General features: G+C 33.4%; 1 protein-coding gene across 2 annotated transcripts in view; it reads left to right on the forward strand.

Moving 5' to 3' along the window:
* Rab3-GAP (Rab3 GTPase activating protein) overlaps positions 1–13,990 on the forward strand; it is a 732,105-nt gene that overhangs the window by 146,322 nt on the left and 571,793 nt on the right. For both annotated transcript variants that reach the window (XM_090399255.1, XM_090399256.1), the window contains one exon: positions 6,203–6,302. In XM_090399255.1, the coding sequence (XP_090255381.1) occupies positions 6,203–6,302 (100 nt within the window). The remainder of the gene's footprint in view (positions 1–6,202; positions 6,303–13,990) is intronic.

Consider the following 13,990-nt stretch of genomic DNA (forward strand, 5'->3'; position numbering starts at 1 on the left):
AGAAGGATTGGACTTGGCAAGAAAGTTATTTTACGGATAATGATCCCGCAATGGAGCACTCTGGAAAATTCACGAGGCAATTGGATATTTGTTTAGCTCCATATTATGAACTTAATAAAAAAATTGCAGCATAATATTAAGCAAGGTCTTATTACTGACTTCTTGTAATAAATTTAGTTTAATCCTTTATCCCAGTGAGAGCAAACAAAGTTTGTGGCTGAAAATATCTTCAGGACTGAATATAGTGTTGTACTATCTTACTTGGGTAAGTAGTGCAACACCAGGGCAACTCATAGCAAAGGTGGAGGAAGCTACCAACACTCCTAACCCAGTATCTCCCATAATGCAAAACACATCTCCTTGTGGATATGTATACTGTTATGCATTAAGGGATTGGCCACTCCTGAAGATATTTTCAGGCGCAAACTTTGTTTGCTCTCACTGGGATAAAGGATTAAACTAAATTTATTATAGTCTAACCTAGTGAAAAATAAACTTTCAACTGACTTCTTGATAACTAAACCAGCCGAAGTATGCAATGAGAATTATACAAATGATGTCCAGGAGATTTTAAGTGATGAAATCCAGTCACTCATAAATAAAGAACATCTACAAAATGTTTGTTTTGAAGACAGTGATGATGATTAAAATATACACTTTATTTTATTTTGCCTAAAATATTTATGCATTATGTGCAACGAAGTTTACGTACAATTCATAATTTTTGTAAGTTTATGCTATGTATTTGTTTCATAGTTTATGTTTTCTTAACTTACATGAATTATCTGAAGTAAATAAGAATATATTTTTGTTGGATATGTCATTGTTTATATAATTTAAAAAAAAAACGATTTCGGAACATAACCCTACTTTTTCTATGTGATCTAAGTCTCGCATAACACGATTTATATAACGCGCCATTTCTGTGGAACCTAGCATCAGCGTTATACGAGGGTTACCTGTACTTAATTTATTAAATTGATCATCATTCCTGTTTTTACATAATTTATTCCAAAAATATCAACATGAATCACTACAACTATGCAAATATGAATATGGAAGTATAAAAAATTGGCTATTTTTCAGAAAGCCAATTCGAAGTAATTGAAGTTACATTATTAACATTCGAATATGACGTTCAGTCATTTTAAAAATGTATATGTCACAAGTTGACTGAATTGGAGGGTACAATAATATTACCTATATATGGTTCACCTATAGTGTGTAACTTTTGTAGGGAAACATTTATGATCCTGTTTATTGACTTGTGAAATATTTTATGTAAAGACTTTCCATTTTCGTGGAGGTTTCTTTTTCTATTTTTTTCATTCTGGAGGTCAGCTCAGTGCTGTAGGGGAAACATATTTCTCACAGTGATTATTCTAAATACAATTGTATGGCTTCTCCTGATCATAGTGCATTCATGATCAGGATGACTAAAACAGCATAACTAAAAGTGAGCAGTTTTCAACTAATCTCTTTTTCATGTAGTACATGAAAAAGATTGGGGGAGGTTCAGGAATTTGACGAACTCCTATCTTTTGTCAGTGGTGGCATTGAACAGATAAATATTTCACAAAAGAAGTATATATCAGTTTAACTTAGCCTGAATGGAAAAATGTTTAAAATATAATACCTGCAGTTTCTTAAGGTAGAAATCTGCATGTTTCCTTGCTCTAGTGATATTACACAAATTAGCAAAACAGAAAGAAAAATATAGATTTTTACCGAGGTAACTTTTGTTTGCAATTACTCAGCTTGTGTACTCAAACACTCTTAAACTGTGCACTGACTGCAGATTTTTTTAATAATAATAATATTCTAAAAATAGCACTAAAGAAATTGGTAGAGAAATTTGGTTTAATGCAGCATGAAGAGAAAGAAATAACTATTTCGAAGGTTTGGTTTCAATTGGAAACAATATGATGCTTTTATGAAAATGTTATGCTTAACGAGTATGTATTGTTACATAGAGAACTTTTAAAACTAACAAAAAAAACATATTGCTTGATGTTGATAGCAGAAAAGAAAATACAATAAAAATCAAGTGCACAATGAGGTGATAACTGAAGAATTTTGCATTCACAGAAAGCTAAGTTGATTTTCCAAACAGTAGTTCAATTAACTGTTTATAAATATTTTATGATTTTATTCACATTTAAGACTATCGACAGTCCTTTTTTATTTCTAATAATTTGGATGGCAGAGAGATGAATTAGTGAATTTTTCACAGCAGAGAGGATACCTTTTCTTTTACAGGAATTCCTATATCTTTTACAGGAATTGCTTTCTGTGACCATGCAAAAGAAATTACTTCAAAGCTTTCAGGGTTTAAAATTATTTGAGTGAGGGGTAATGAGCTGTAAATAATTAAGAAACGCACCAGTTTTCTGTTAGAAAAGGTTGAAAACATAAATCATATACCAGGTATTTCATGTAAATATATTATGTAAATTCATTGTAATGAGTTTGTACATCTCTTTATCAGACCTTCTCTGATTTTCATTGCCATGGATTATCTTCAATAAATACTTCCATAATAAAATATTTCTGATAAACTTGAATAAAATCTTACTAAATTTTAAAAAACAAATTAAAGTAGTAAAGGGGGTGCTTAAGGGTCAAAGCTGTATAATTGAGAGGAGACCTCCACATAGCCTTTAACGGAATGCGGAGAACCGAATAGGGCTTCTGACCTAATGTCCAATCCTCACCTTCTCGTGGTGCACCCTGTTGGATATCTACTTGAATACTGAATGAACGAGGATGGGCTGGCAATTTGGGATTTAGCCGACCAAATTGTATTCTTATTGGTTAAACCAAAATAAAAAATGATGGTACAACATGACAGAATTTCATGGCATTGACAGAATTTCATGACAGAAATGTCATGACAGAATTTAACCGGGTGACACCCCGGCTGGGGCGTCGCCCGGTTAAACAAGGCCCCCGTTGTTTTCGCCAGGGAACCAGGGCGAACAGCGAAAAGTCATCTACTGGAACAAATCTGAAAACAACCCCCAACTCAACATCACCAGAGTTAAAGATCGGTACTATCAACGTAAGAAGCCTGAATGGCAAAGAAATGGAGCTAGCTGAGGAATTAGATAAATACCAGATCGACATAATAGGGGTGACTGAAACAAAAAAGACCAAAACTGGTGAGATCTTTCTGAGCAATAAATACAAAATGTTATATTCAGGCAATGACAATCAAGGAAAAGAAGGAGTAGCCATAGTATTCAACACAAAATACGAGACTAATCTTCTTGAATGGCAGTCAGTCTCAAGTAGAGTAATGTGGGCAAATATGAGAATGGGGAACTGGACAATGAGACTTATTTGTGCCTATGGTCCCACAGAAGGTTCTACTAAGGTAGAAGTGGAGGAGTTTTTTGAGGCTTTAGAAAAAGCAACAGACACAATGAAAAATGAAAAGTTGGTCCTTGTTGGGGATCTAAATAGCAGAGTAGGAAATGATTGTGAGACATACAAAAATATTTTGGGAAAATTTGGAGAAAAGAGCAAAGCTAATAATAATGGCAAATATCTGTTGGATTTCTGCTCAGGACATGGACTGGTTATTACTAACACCATGTTCCAACATAAAAATGTGCACAAATTCACATGGAGAGAAGTGGCTAGGGATGAGAAAAGTCTCATTGACTATGTTATTGTTGATAGTGATGTTTTCTCCCTGGTGCAGGACACCAGAGTGTACAGAGGATTTGAAATTGGAAGTGATCACTATTTAGTCTTGAGCAGGATAAAATTGAATTCAATATTGAAAAGAATAACATGTAAGAAAGTTTTAAAGCGAATAAAAGTTGAGCAGCTCTCAGATGTGAACTGTAGACTAAAATACACAAAGATTATTGAAGAAAAAATGAAAGAGTTTGAGAACAGGAATCAAACCTTGGAGATTCAGTGGCAAACTCTGAAGAAAACATTGATTGATTCTGCCAGAGAGGCATGTGGTGAGGTTGTCTGTAAGGATAAAAAAAATCAGAACTCCCTGGTGGACACAGGAAGTTAAAGAGGCAGTGAAGGAAAAGAAGAAAGCATATCAAAAGTTCCTGTCAAATAAGTCAGCTTGTGCTCTTAGAGAATATAGAGACAAATGCAAGAATGCTAAACACTGTGTAAAACTAGCTAAACAAAAGTCATGGGAGGACTTTGGCAAGAATATAGAAAATAAATATCAAGTAGGTGGCAAAATATTCTGGAGGTTGTTGAAGAAGCTTAGGAATGGAGGAAAGAGTGCTGTAAAAGGAATTAGAGATGATAAAGGTGACATGAAAATGGGAGAAAAAGATATCCTTGAAGTATGGAGTAATTACTTTGAAAAACTGCTAAATGAAACAAGCAGTGATGACAGCACAGTGGTAAAAAACACTGACCAGGCATGCAGTCAGGAATACATATCCATACTTGAAGTAGAAAAAGCCATCAAAGACTTGAAATGTGGAAAGTCAGCAGGAGTAGATGATATTCGACCAGAAATGCTGAAGTATGGTGGTATAAGAGTCTTACAGTGGCTGCACTGCATAGTTCAGAAAGCCTGGACAGAGGGACGAATTCCTGATGATTGGAGTAGAGCTCTCATAGTACCCATATATAAAAAGGGAAATAAAACTGCATGTGAGAATTACAAAGGTATTTCCCTACTGAGTGTTCCTGACAAGATCTATGCAAGTATACTCGAGAAACGGTTGAGAAAAATTGTGGAAGAAAAGCTTGGTGAAGAACAAGCTGGATTCAGGCCAAATAGAGGCTGTCAGGATCAGATCTTCACTTTACGACAAATAGTCGAGAAAGCATGGGAATATAACAAAGATCTGTATTTAAGTTTTGTCGATTTGGAAAAGTCATATGACAAGGTGCCAAGAGAGAAGCTATTCAATACGCTGCAGTTATATAGTGTCAATGGGGCATTATATCAAGCAATACTTAGTCTTTATTTGAGTTGTAAGTCAGCAGTTAGAATTGAAGGATGTACAGGAAGATGGTTTAATGTTAAATCTGGTGTGAGACAAGGATGTACATTATCCCCTCTGTTATTCATTATCTATATGGATCACATTATGAAGGAAAGTGGTATTAAACATGATATCAAAATTGGAGGTGTTAATGTCAGCTCTTTGCTTTATGCGGACGATGTTATACTTCTAAATAAATCTGCTACAAGTCTGCAAGATTTTCTGACTAAATTGAATAGCTGTTGTAATAGATATGGTATGAAGGTCAGCAATAAAAAGACAAAGACAATGAAAATAGGCAGAATCATTAAAAATGTCAACTGTGTTGTGAATGGAGAACCTGTGGAACAAGTAAAACATTTCAGCTATTTAGGCACGATTTTTACTGAAGATGGTAAATTAAATATAGAAATAGACAACAGAATCAGCAAAGCTGGTATGGTAGGAAGTCCATTGAATAAATTCATATGGAATAAGAGAGAAATTAGTCGGAACACTAAATTAGCTGTATACAAGACAGTGTTCAAACCAGTTTTAACTTATGGATCTGAGAGCTGGGTCAGAAGTAAAACACTTGACCAAAGACTAGAGACCACAGATATGAGAGTCCTGAGAAAGATTATAGGCGTGAACAGATGGCATCAATGGCAATATCATATTAAAAATGAGGATATTAAGAAATAACTTGACATTGTCAGCATTCAGGAATGTGTTAGCAGGGCTAATCTCAGGTGGTATGGTCACTTAAATAGAATGGGAGAGGAAAGATTAGCAAAACAAGTGTTCTCTGCCAGGTTGGCAGCAACCCAGAGGAAGACCAAGATATAGGTGGATTGATACGGTACAAAGTGCTTTAGACGATAGAAATATAAGATCTGATAATGTTGGAGTCTTGACAAGTAACAGACTGATTTGGAGGAAAATTGTAGATAGGAAATTAATAATGATGTAATTTTTTTCATGTAGTACTATCATATCCTATACCCCTTGAGGGTACACGGCAGGAATTTGATTATGATAATGATGATGTTTACTTAAATATAAAGAGCCAACAGGCTTCATTTCGGCGATATAAACATTAAATTAAATATCCCCTTAATTTAATTAATTAATAGTAGTAATGTTTGTTTCTTAGGCAATTTTATTTTTGTTCTGTAAATTTATTGGTTGAATATTACTTAACTACATATATTACAGTATGTTCTTTCAATCGATATTTTCAGCCAGAAGAACTAATGATAATATATTCATCATCAGTTGTTATTATTGATGGTTTTAGTCTTTTTCAAACATTAAGAGCATGTAGAAATCAACTGGCTCAAGGTATGTTCATGAATTTAATATATATTTTAATTTTATAGATCTAACAATTGATTCTCTCCATTTACAACTCTCATTAATTATTATTAGACTCTAAGGAACAGCTTCTTATTTCTAAGTTTTTACTATCTATAAAAAAAATTCCTGAAACCTAATTTGAATATTGTACTACTGAATGAATTCCTTTTGTGTCAGCATGTGAGCAAAAGGCTCAGATCACAAACTGACTTTAGTATATATATCATAAAATATAAAAATTTCTTTAGATGCAAGTCAAAATCAATCTTTTCTACTGCAAGCTAAGAGTATTATACAGCATTCAGATAGGATACCGTGCTTCATTGTTCTTATAATGGGGAAAAAAAAAACAAAAAACAAACAAACGGGAATGCTAATATTGTTTAATAGAATAAAAGCTAGTGAAAATTTAAGTTTTTAGTTTTTAAAATGAAAGATTTTATTTCAGAATTTTTATTTAAGCTATAAGTTCTATGTCATCCTGATGTGTGTGTATTGAAATTGATGGAATCATGTTTATTTTTATTGAAATTATTTAAAAAAAATTATATTATGGTAAATATTTAAAGTTTATTTTTCACTTGGTTAGACTATAATAAATTTAGTTTAATCCTTTATCCAAGTGTGAGCAAACAAAGTTTGCACCTGAAAGTATCTTCAGGACTAGGGTAAGGTGTACAACACCGGGCAACTCGTTGCAAAGGTGGAGCAAGCTAACATCACTCCTATCTCAGTATCTCCCATAATGCAAAACACATCTCCTTGCGGATATGTCTAATGTTATGCATTAAGGGAAGGGCCATTATCCAGACTAGTTTTGACCTTTATTGAGGTCTCTTCAGTGGGAACCAGGCCCAAGTGGAGATACCAGGCAGAAGCATTAGCAAGGTCATCTGTACCTATAGGAGTTGCCAAACAGTGTGCCAACTTTTTAACTGAAGAGACCTCAATAAAGGTCGAAACTAGTATGGGTAGTGGCCCTTCCCTTAATGCATAACATTAGATATATCCGCTAGGAGATGTGTATTGCATTATGGGGGATACTGAGATAGGAGTGTTGTTAGCTTGCTCCACCTTTGCAATGAGTTGCCCGGTGTTGTACCACTTTACCCCAATCCTGAAGATACTTTCAGGCACAAACTTTGTTTGCTCATCCTTGGATAAAGGATTAAACTAAATTTATTATGGTAAATATTTATTTTTTACCGAAACAAAAACCATTATGGTAAAATTAGTGAAAAAGTAGAAAAAACTACTTAGTCACTAGGTCATTCTAGGAATGCCTATCATAACATCAAAGAAACTATGGCTAATTGATGTGAGTTGATTCATTATTTTTGACTATGGCAGCATACATACAGCTAAAGCGAACACACTTCGCTGTATTTTATTACTGCCAGACTTCTTCATTCTTAATTTGCATTCTTTGCACTCTCTGACACAATGTAATTTTTTATATTATAAAAATTTCATGAAGTTAACTTCATGACTAGTGTACTTGTAATTAGACATTTTTTTAGAAGCGTCTAATTAAAAGTAGGCATTTTAAGTAGAAACAGGTATGGTTTAATAAATTAACAAAGAAAATTAGAAGTTATTAAATTTGTATAATTTTGAATTACACAACTATACCTGCTTCTCTGAAACTTTAATAGTGTTTTCTCCCGTTCATTCCGCTGTGACACAAACACATGGAAGTATACTTGTGGTGTTTGATTTTTTTTTTTTTGTTCATATTTTGAGTGTTGTAGCCAATTCTTTTTGCTGTCATCCTGAATGATGCTCATGTTACAGTAAGCCAAATATACAGCAGTTTTTAAATAAATTGTAATTTCTTTTAAATGTGTTTATAATTTTTCAAAGTATTATTAGTCTACCAAATATATATATATATATATATATATATATATAAGTTATTGGCTTCATGTTAATTGCCTCAGTATCCCATAATGCAGAAATAGTATGGGAAGAGCTACTGCCCAGATTGGTTTCAACCTTTATTGAAATTTCATCAGTGGGTGCCAAACCCAGGAAAACACCAGTGTTAAATTCAGGCAGAAATCATATATTCTCTATACAAGTAGTTAAATTGTATATCGCTATTATTAAATCCTCTGGATCAGAGATAGTTGTAGAAAAATTTACCCTGTGTTACAAATTATATTATGCTTGACAAGAAACTATATTCTTGTTTTAATACTTTAAACAAGCATAAGCAAACAAATTGCACATGAAGTATCTTCATGACTAGTCTGCTTGCATATAGAGGCGTTTGACTTTACACCCAATTCAAAAACATTGAAAGTGCCACAGTGTTGTCAAGTATAATATGCTTTTGTAACCCATATACACCCAATTCTCCATTTACATGGCAGATTGGTTCCAGAAAAAACTGTGTAAATGAAAAATGGTGTAAAAAAGAATGCACTGCATATGAAAACATAGAGAAATGGTTCCAGATATGAAAACCTGATACAAACAATAAGTTATTTTCAAACAAAACATGAAAATCATTGAATAAAACACTATTTAATTTTAATGGAATATTTTTTTATTTTTAATACTTATTTAAAGTACACCTAAACCTCTTTTTACGCAATAGATACGTTCCTAAAAATTACGCATAAATAGAATTCGCGTAAAAAGAACTACTGATTCCATAGAAAATGTGAAGATTGGTTCCAAACCTGAAATATAAGCAAAATAATGAAAAAAAACAAACATTAAATTTGTTAGGATCATAAGATTTTTATTTACATTTCATGGAGAACACACATACATATAATGAATTTTAATAACTTTAAAAAAAACATATTCATTTCAGTTGTTTGCTAAGGATTCTATAAAAAAATTATGTTATTCAATATCAGTTTCTGACAACACACACGAAAGCTTTCATTTTTGTGAGACTGTAATAGTAATGGTATTATCTTCATCGACTTCTGCCTCAACTTGTGGAATTATTCTTGTCATGTCTTGAACAAAAGTACCACTGGTTGGTTCAGTAGTTTTAGGCATGAACTCAGTTATTAATCTCTGTGTTGATGCTTTATATAAGTCGTGATATAATTCTCTCTATGAAGACATTAACAACTTAAGCTCATGTGAAAACATCCCAGCACATTCTTCATTTGGATCGGGCATAATAATTGCCTAAATTACTGGCCAGTTTAAGACCTTTTTTAATTATATCAGCAGTAAAAGTAGGATTATCTTGATCATTATTATTAACTTCTGCTCTTTCAGGAGTCTTAGAAACAATCTTCACTATTTCGTCTTCGCTAAGAGGTTTATCAATTAACAATTCTTTGATATCTGTCGACGTAATATTATTGAATCCTTCTCTGCCAATTTCACATGCCAAACTTATTAATATTGGGGAATTCTGCAGTATGATTGAGGGGAACAGGAGCATTCTCTTTAACACATGTGGGCCAAATAGCTTTCCAGCATGCATTCATAGTTTCTGGTCTCAATTCAGATAACGATAATTGAACCTGATGAATGCAATCCATAATTGAAATTTTTTTTCCACACATCCATAACTGACAGTGTTTTATCATCATTTAGCTTGTTCAAAACGTACTGAAATGTTCGTCTGACATAATGTTTTAAAAGTCGCAATTATACCCTGATCTAGAGGTTGTAGTAATGATGTGGTATTGGGCAGCAGAAAAAAAAATTGCACATTTGGATGTTCTATGGCAGGATGATGGGGTGCATTATTAAGAATCAAAAGCAATTTAAATTCGAGACCCTTGTCATTCAAATAGCGTCTAACTTCTGGCACAAAATGTTTGTGGAACCATTCAGTGAAAATATCAATGGTCACCCAAGCTTTTTTGTTGTCAATCCAATGAACTGGCAATTTTTGAAAATCTATGCCTTTCATTGGCCGTGATCTTAATGACCGATTTATAAGCAGTGGTTTTAACATCCGATCTCCTAAATCGTTCGAACAAAATAGGAGTGTTATGCGATCCTTTGCCCTTTGAACCCATCAACAGTATTTTTGATACGTAAGTTCTGTTTGGCATTTTTTTCCAGAAAAGGCCGGTTTCATCCATATTCCAAACTTGTTCACGAGTGTAACCTCCATCTTCAATTATTTTAGCAAGTTTTTGTGGAAATGCTTTAGCAGCTGTTTCATCAGCAGAAGCTGTTTCTCCTTTAATTTTTATATTATGAAGAGCATGTCTTTTAATAAACTTGGCCAACCAACCATTGCTTGCATGAAATTCATATTTTTTCCTCGATTGAGATGAAGTATCTGGCTGCAGTTTTTTAATCTGTTCATAAAATCTCAATGCTGATTGCTTGATGGAATTTCCATCAACTGGCATTCTTTTTTGTACGTTATCTTCTATCCACATCACTAAAACTTTTTCAGCCCTTTTCTAGAACAACATTTCTTGTGTATGATGATAATTTCGCACTCGATTTTGTACCAGAACATACCGCTTTTCTAATAGCCTCTTCATTTTTCTGTATAGATCTGACAGTTGATTCACGGACTCCAAAATGCTTACCCACAGCCGTCCCACCTTCCCCAGTTTGAAGACTATCTAAAATTTGAATTTTTATATCCAAGGAAATGGCTTTCCTATTTTTGGTTATTGGCAACATCGTGTGAGGGCTGGATTAAAATCTTCGGTTAATGAATTGAAAGTTTGAAAATTACATATAGCTTATCATTTATTATTTCTTGGCAAAATTATTAATTTTATAATGCAATTTTTATTTTGATTTCACTTAAAAAATGCAAATGCAAAAAATGTGGTAACTGTGTTTGCTAAGAACTGCTTTTTTATGCGCAGTCAGTTATATAATTCGGGGAATTCCCAATAAATGAAATTTGTAAGAATTTAGAATTTTCTTAATTGAAATGAGAATGCAATTCAACAAAATTCTCAGAATTTTCTTGAATTACGGATTTTTTCCTAACTTAGACGTTAGGTTGGTCGCGTAAAAGTGAATAAAAATCGTGTAAAAAAAAAAAAAAAATTATTTTTGATATCCCAATTCGCATAACTCCGAATTCGCATAAAAAAAATTCGCATAAAAAGAGGTTTAGGTGTATATACGTATGTATCTTTCTTAAAGAAAACAGTGTGTCACTAATAAAACAGAAATTCAAAAAGGCCCAACTACACCCGCGCATATGGTTATTAGTTAAATTTTATTCGCCGTTACTTTCCAACAGTAGCGACCTTCTTCTGTGAGACTGGAATTAAATCACTTTCATCACTTGAAACACTTTGGCCATCCTGTTCATACTGCAATGACAAAACGTTTTCTTCAGTAAAAGGAACTAAATTGACACTAATTTCCAATAATTCTGAAGGTTGATTTTTAAAAAATTTTTTTATACCAGGAACTCTATAATTCAGATCGTTCAGTATTTGGATCATGTGTAAGAAAATGACTTTGCAATTTACTAGCCATTTGATGCTCTTCTTTAATTAATCCTGCAGTGAGGGGAATCTCTTTATCATTGTCATCATTATTATCAATTATCTGATATCATGGTTAACCGGGTAATGTTATGAAAATATCTGAAAATAATCAATAATTAATTTTACTAATTTGATATTTGATATTACGTGTACAAAACTTCAAAATTTAATACATACCTGTATTACGTAACTCTATTGCATGAACAAAACACAAGACGTGTAAACAAGAAATGATTTAGCAAACAGCTTAACTCGTTTCAAGCATCTCTGCGTAGGTGGGCCTCCCGTAACCGACCAACTTAATTTCGAGGAATCAGCATAGCACCTTTCTGCTTCCAGGAACCAATGGCAAGTGAATATAATGAATATAATGGATTTTCATTTCTCCGGTAATCATATTTACAAAAATTGATTTTTTTGTTGTCGCCACAATTGTCTACATTCTGTAGCATAGAGTAATTGAAAATTTGGGGACCCACTCCTCCTCCTGATATTGAAAACATCGGGGGGGGGGGGGGTCCCCAAAATTCAAGTTTAAATACATATGTACCATTCTATCATCATCATCATCAAATTCCTGCCATGTACCCTCAAGAGGTATACAGGATATGATAGTTCTGCATGAAAAATTTACATCATTACTAACTTCTTATCTACAATTTTCCTCCAAATCAGTCTGTTACTTGTCAAGACTCCAATATTATCAGATCTTATATTTCTATCACCTAAGGCAATTTGTACAGTATCAATCCACCTATATCATGGCCATTTTCTGGGTGTTGTTTTTCTACAAACCTGGCAGAGAACACTTGTTTTGCTAATCTCTCCTCGCCCATTCTGTTTAAGTGACCATACCACCTGAGATAAGCTTTGCTAATGCATTCCTGGATGCTGACAATCTCAAGGTCTTTCCTAATATCCTCGTTTTTAATATGGTATTAAAATTTAATATGGGCGGGTCCCCAAAATTCAAGTTTAAATACATATTTACCATTGTATCATCATCATCATCATCAAATTACTGCCATGTACCCTCAAGAGGTATACAGGATATGATAGTTCTACATGAAAAATTTACATCATTACTAACTTCTTATCTACAATTTTCCTCCAAATCAGTCTGTTACTTGTCAAGACCCCAACATTATCAGATCTTATATTTCTATCGCCTAAGGCAATTTGTACAGTATCAATCCACCTATATCTTGGCCATCTTCTGGGTGTCGTTTTACTACAAACCTGGCAGAGAACACTTGTTTTGCTAATCTCTCCTCGCCCATTCTGTTTAAGTGACCATACCACCTGAGATAAGCTCTGCTAATGCATTCCTGGATGCTGACAATCTCAAGGTCTTTCCTAATATCCTCATTTTTAATATGGTATTGCCATTGATGATATCTGTTTACACCTATAATCTTTCTCAGGACTCTCATATCTGCGGTCTCTAGTCTTTGGTCAAGTGTTTTACTTCTGACCCAGCTCTCAGATCCATAAGTTAAAACTGGTTTGAACACTGTCTTGTATACAGCTAATTTAGTGTTCTGACTAATTTCTCTCTGAGGTAATTTTTTTCATGTAGTACTATCATATCTTGTACACCCCTTGACGGTACATGGCAGGAATTTGATGATGACGATGATGACTAATTTCTCTCTTATTCCATATGAATTTATTCAATTGACTTCCTACTGTAAAAATAATCATATTAAAAAATTCTGTATATTTTTACGTATTAATTTTGCTTGTTAGTCTTTGTTTTCATACACGCAGTGTCTGCACTTGTGATGTGCTCGTTATGAAAATATTATGTTAGAAGTAATATGTAAAGAAGTAAAAATATTGAAGTACTTACTTAATTGATTATTTGTATTATTTATAAGAAAGTTTGTTGTATTTTTAAATGTTGAATTTTGTGTTTGTGAAAGACTTTCTTCAGTGCTGGTGGATACAGCGAGTCAGCCATATTTTTACAATGCGTAGTTTCTGACGTTGTTGAAGTGCGCATGCTCCCGGAGTGAACTTGTTGTTTGATTGACAGCTGACAAGAAAAGCGTTGCGTATCCAAGTTACAGTGGTAAACAAGAGAGCGTTCGGAAAGTTTTTTAGAACACTGGCCGAGGAATATTCAAGTTGGGAGGAACTTGATTTTTTTTGTGTGCGGCAGTTAAAAGGAAATTTCATATTGTATTCCGAAAAAGGAATAGTGGAAATAATATG

The sequence above is a fragment of the Typopeltis vanoorti genome, chromosome 10 (genome assembly GCF_054136105.1).
Source record: "Typopeltis vanoorti isolate ZY-2024b chromosome 10, IOZ_Tvanoo_1.0, whole genome shotgun sequence".
NCBI lineage: Eukaryota > Metazoa > Arthropoda > Arachnida > Uropygi > Thelyphonidae > Typopeltis > Typopeltis vanoorti.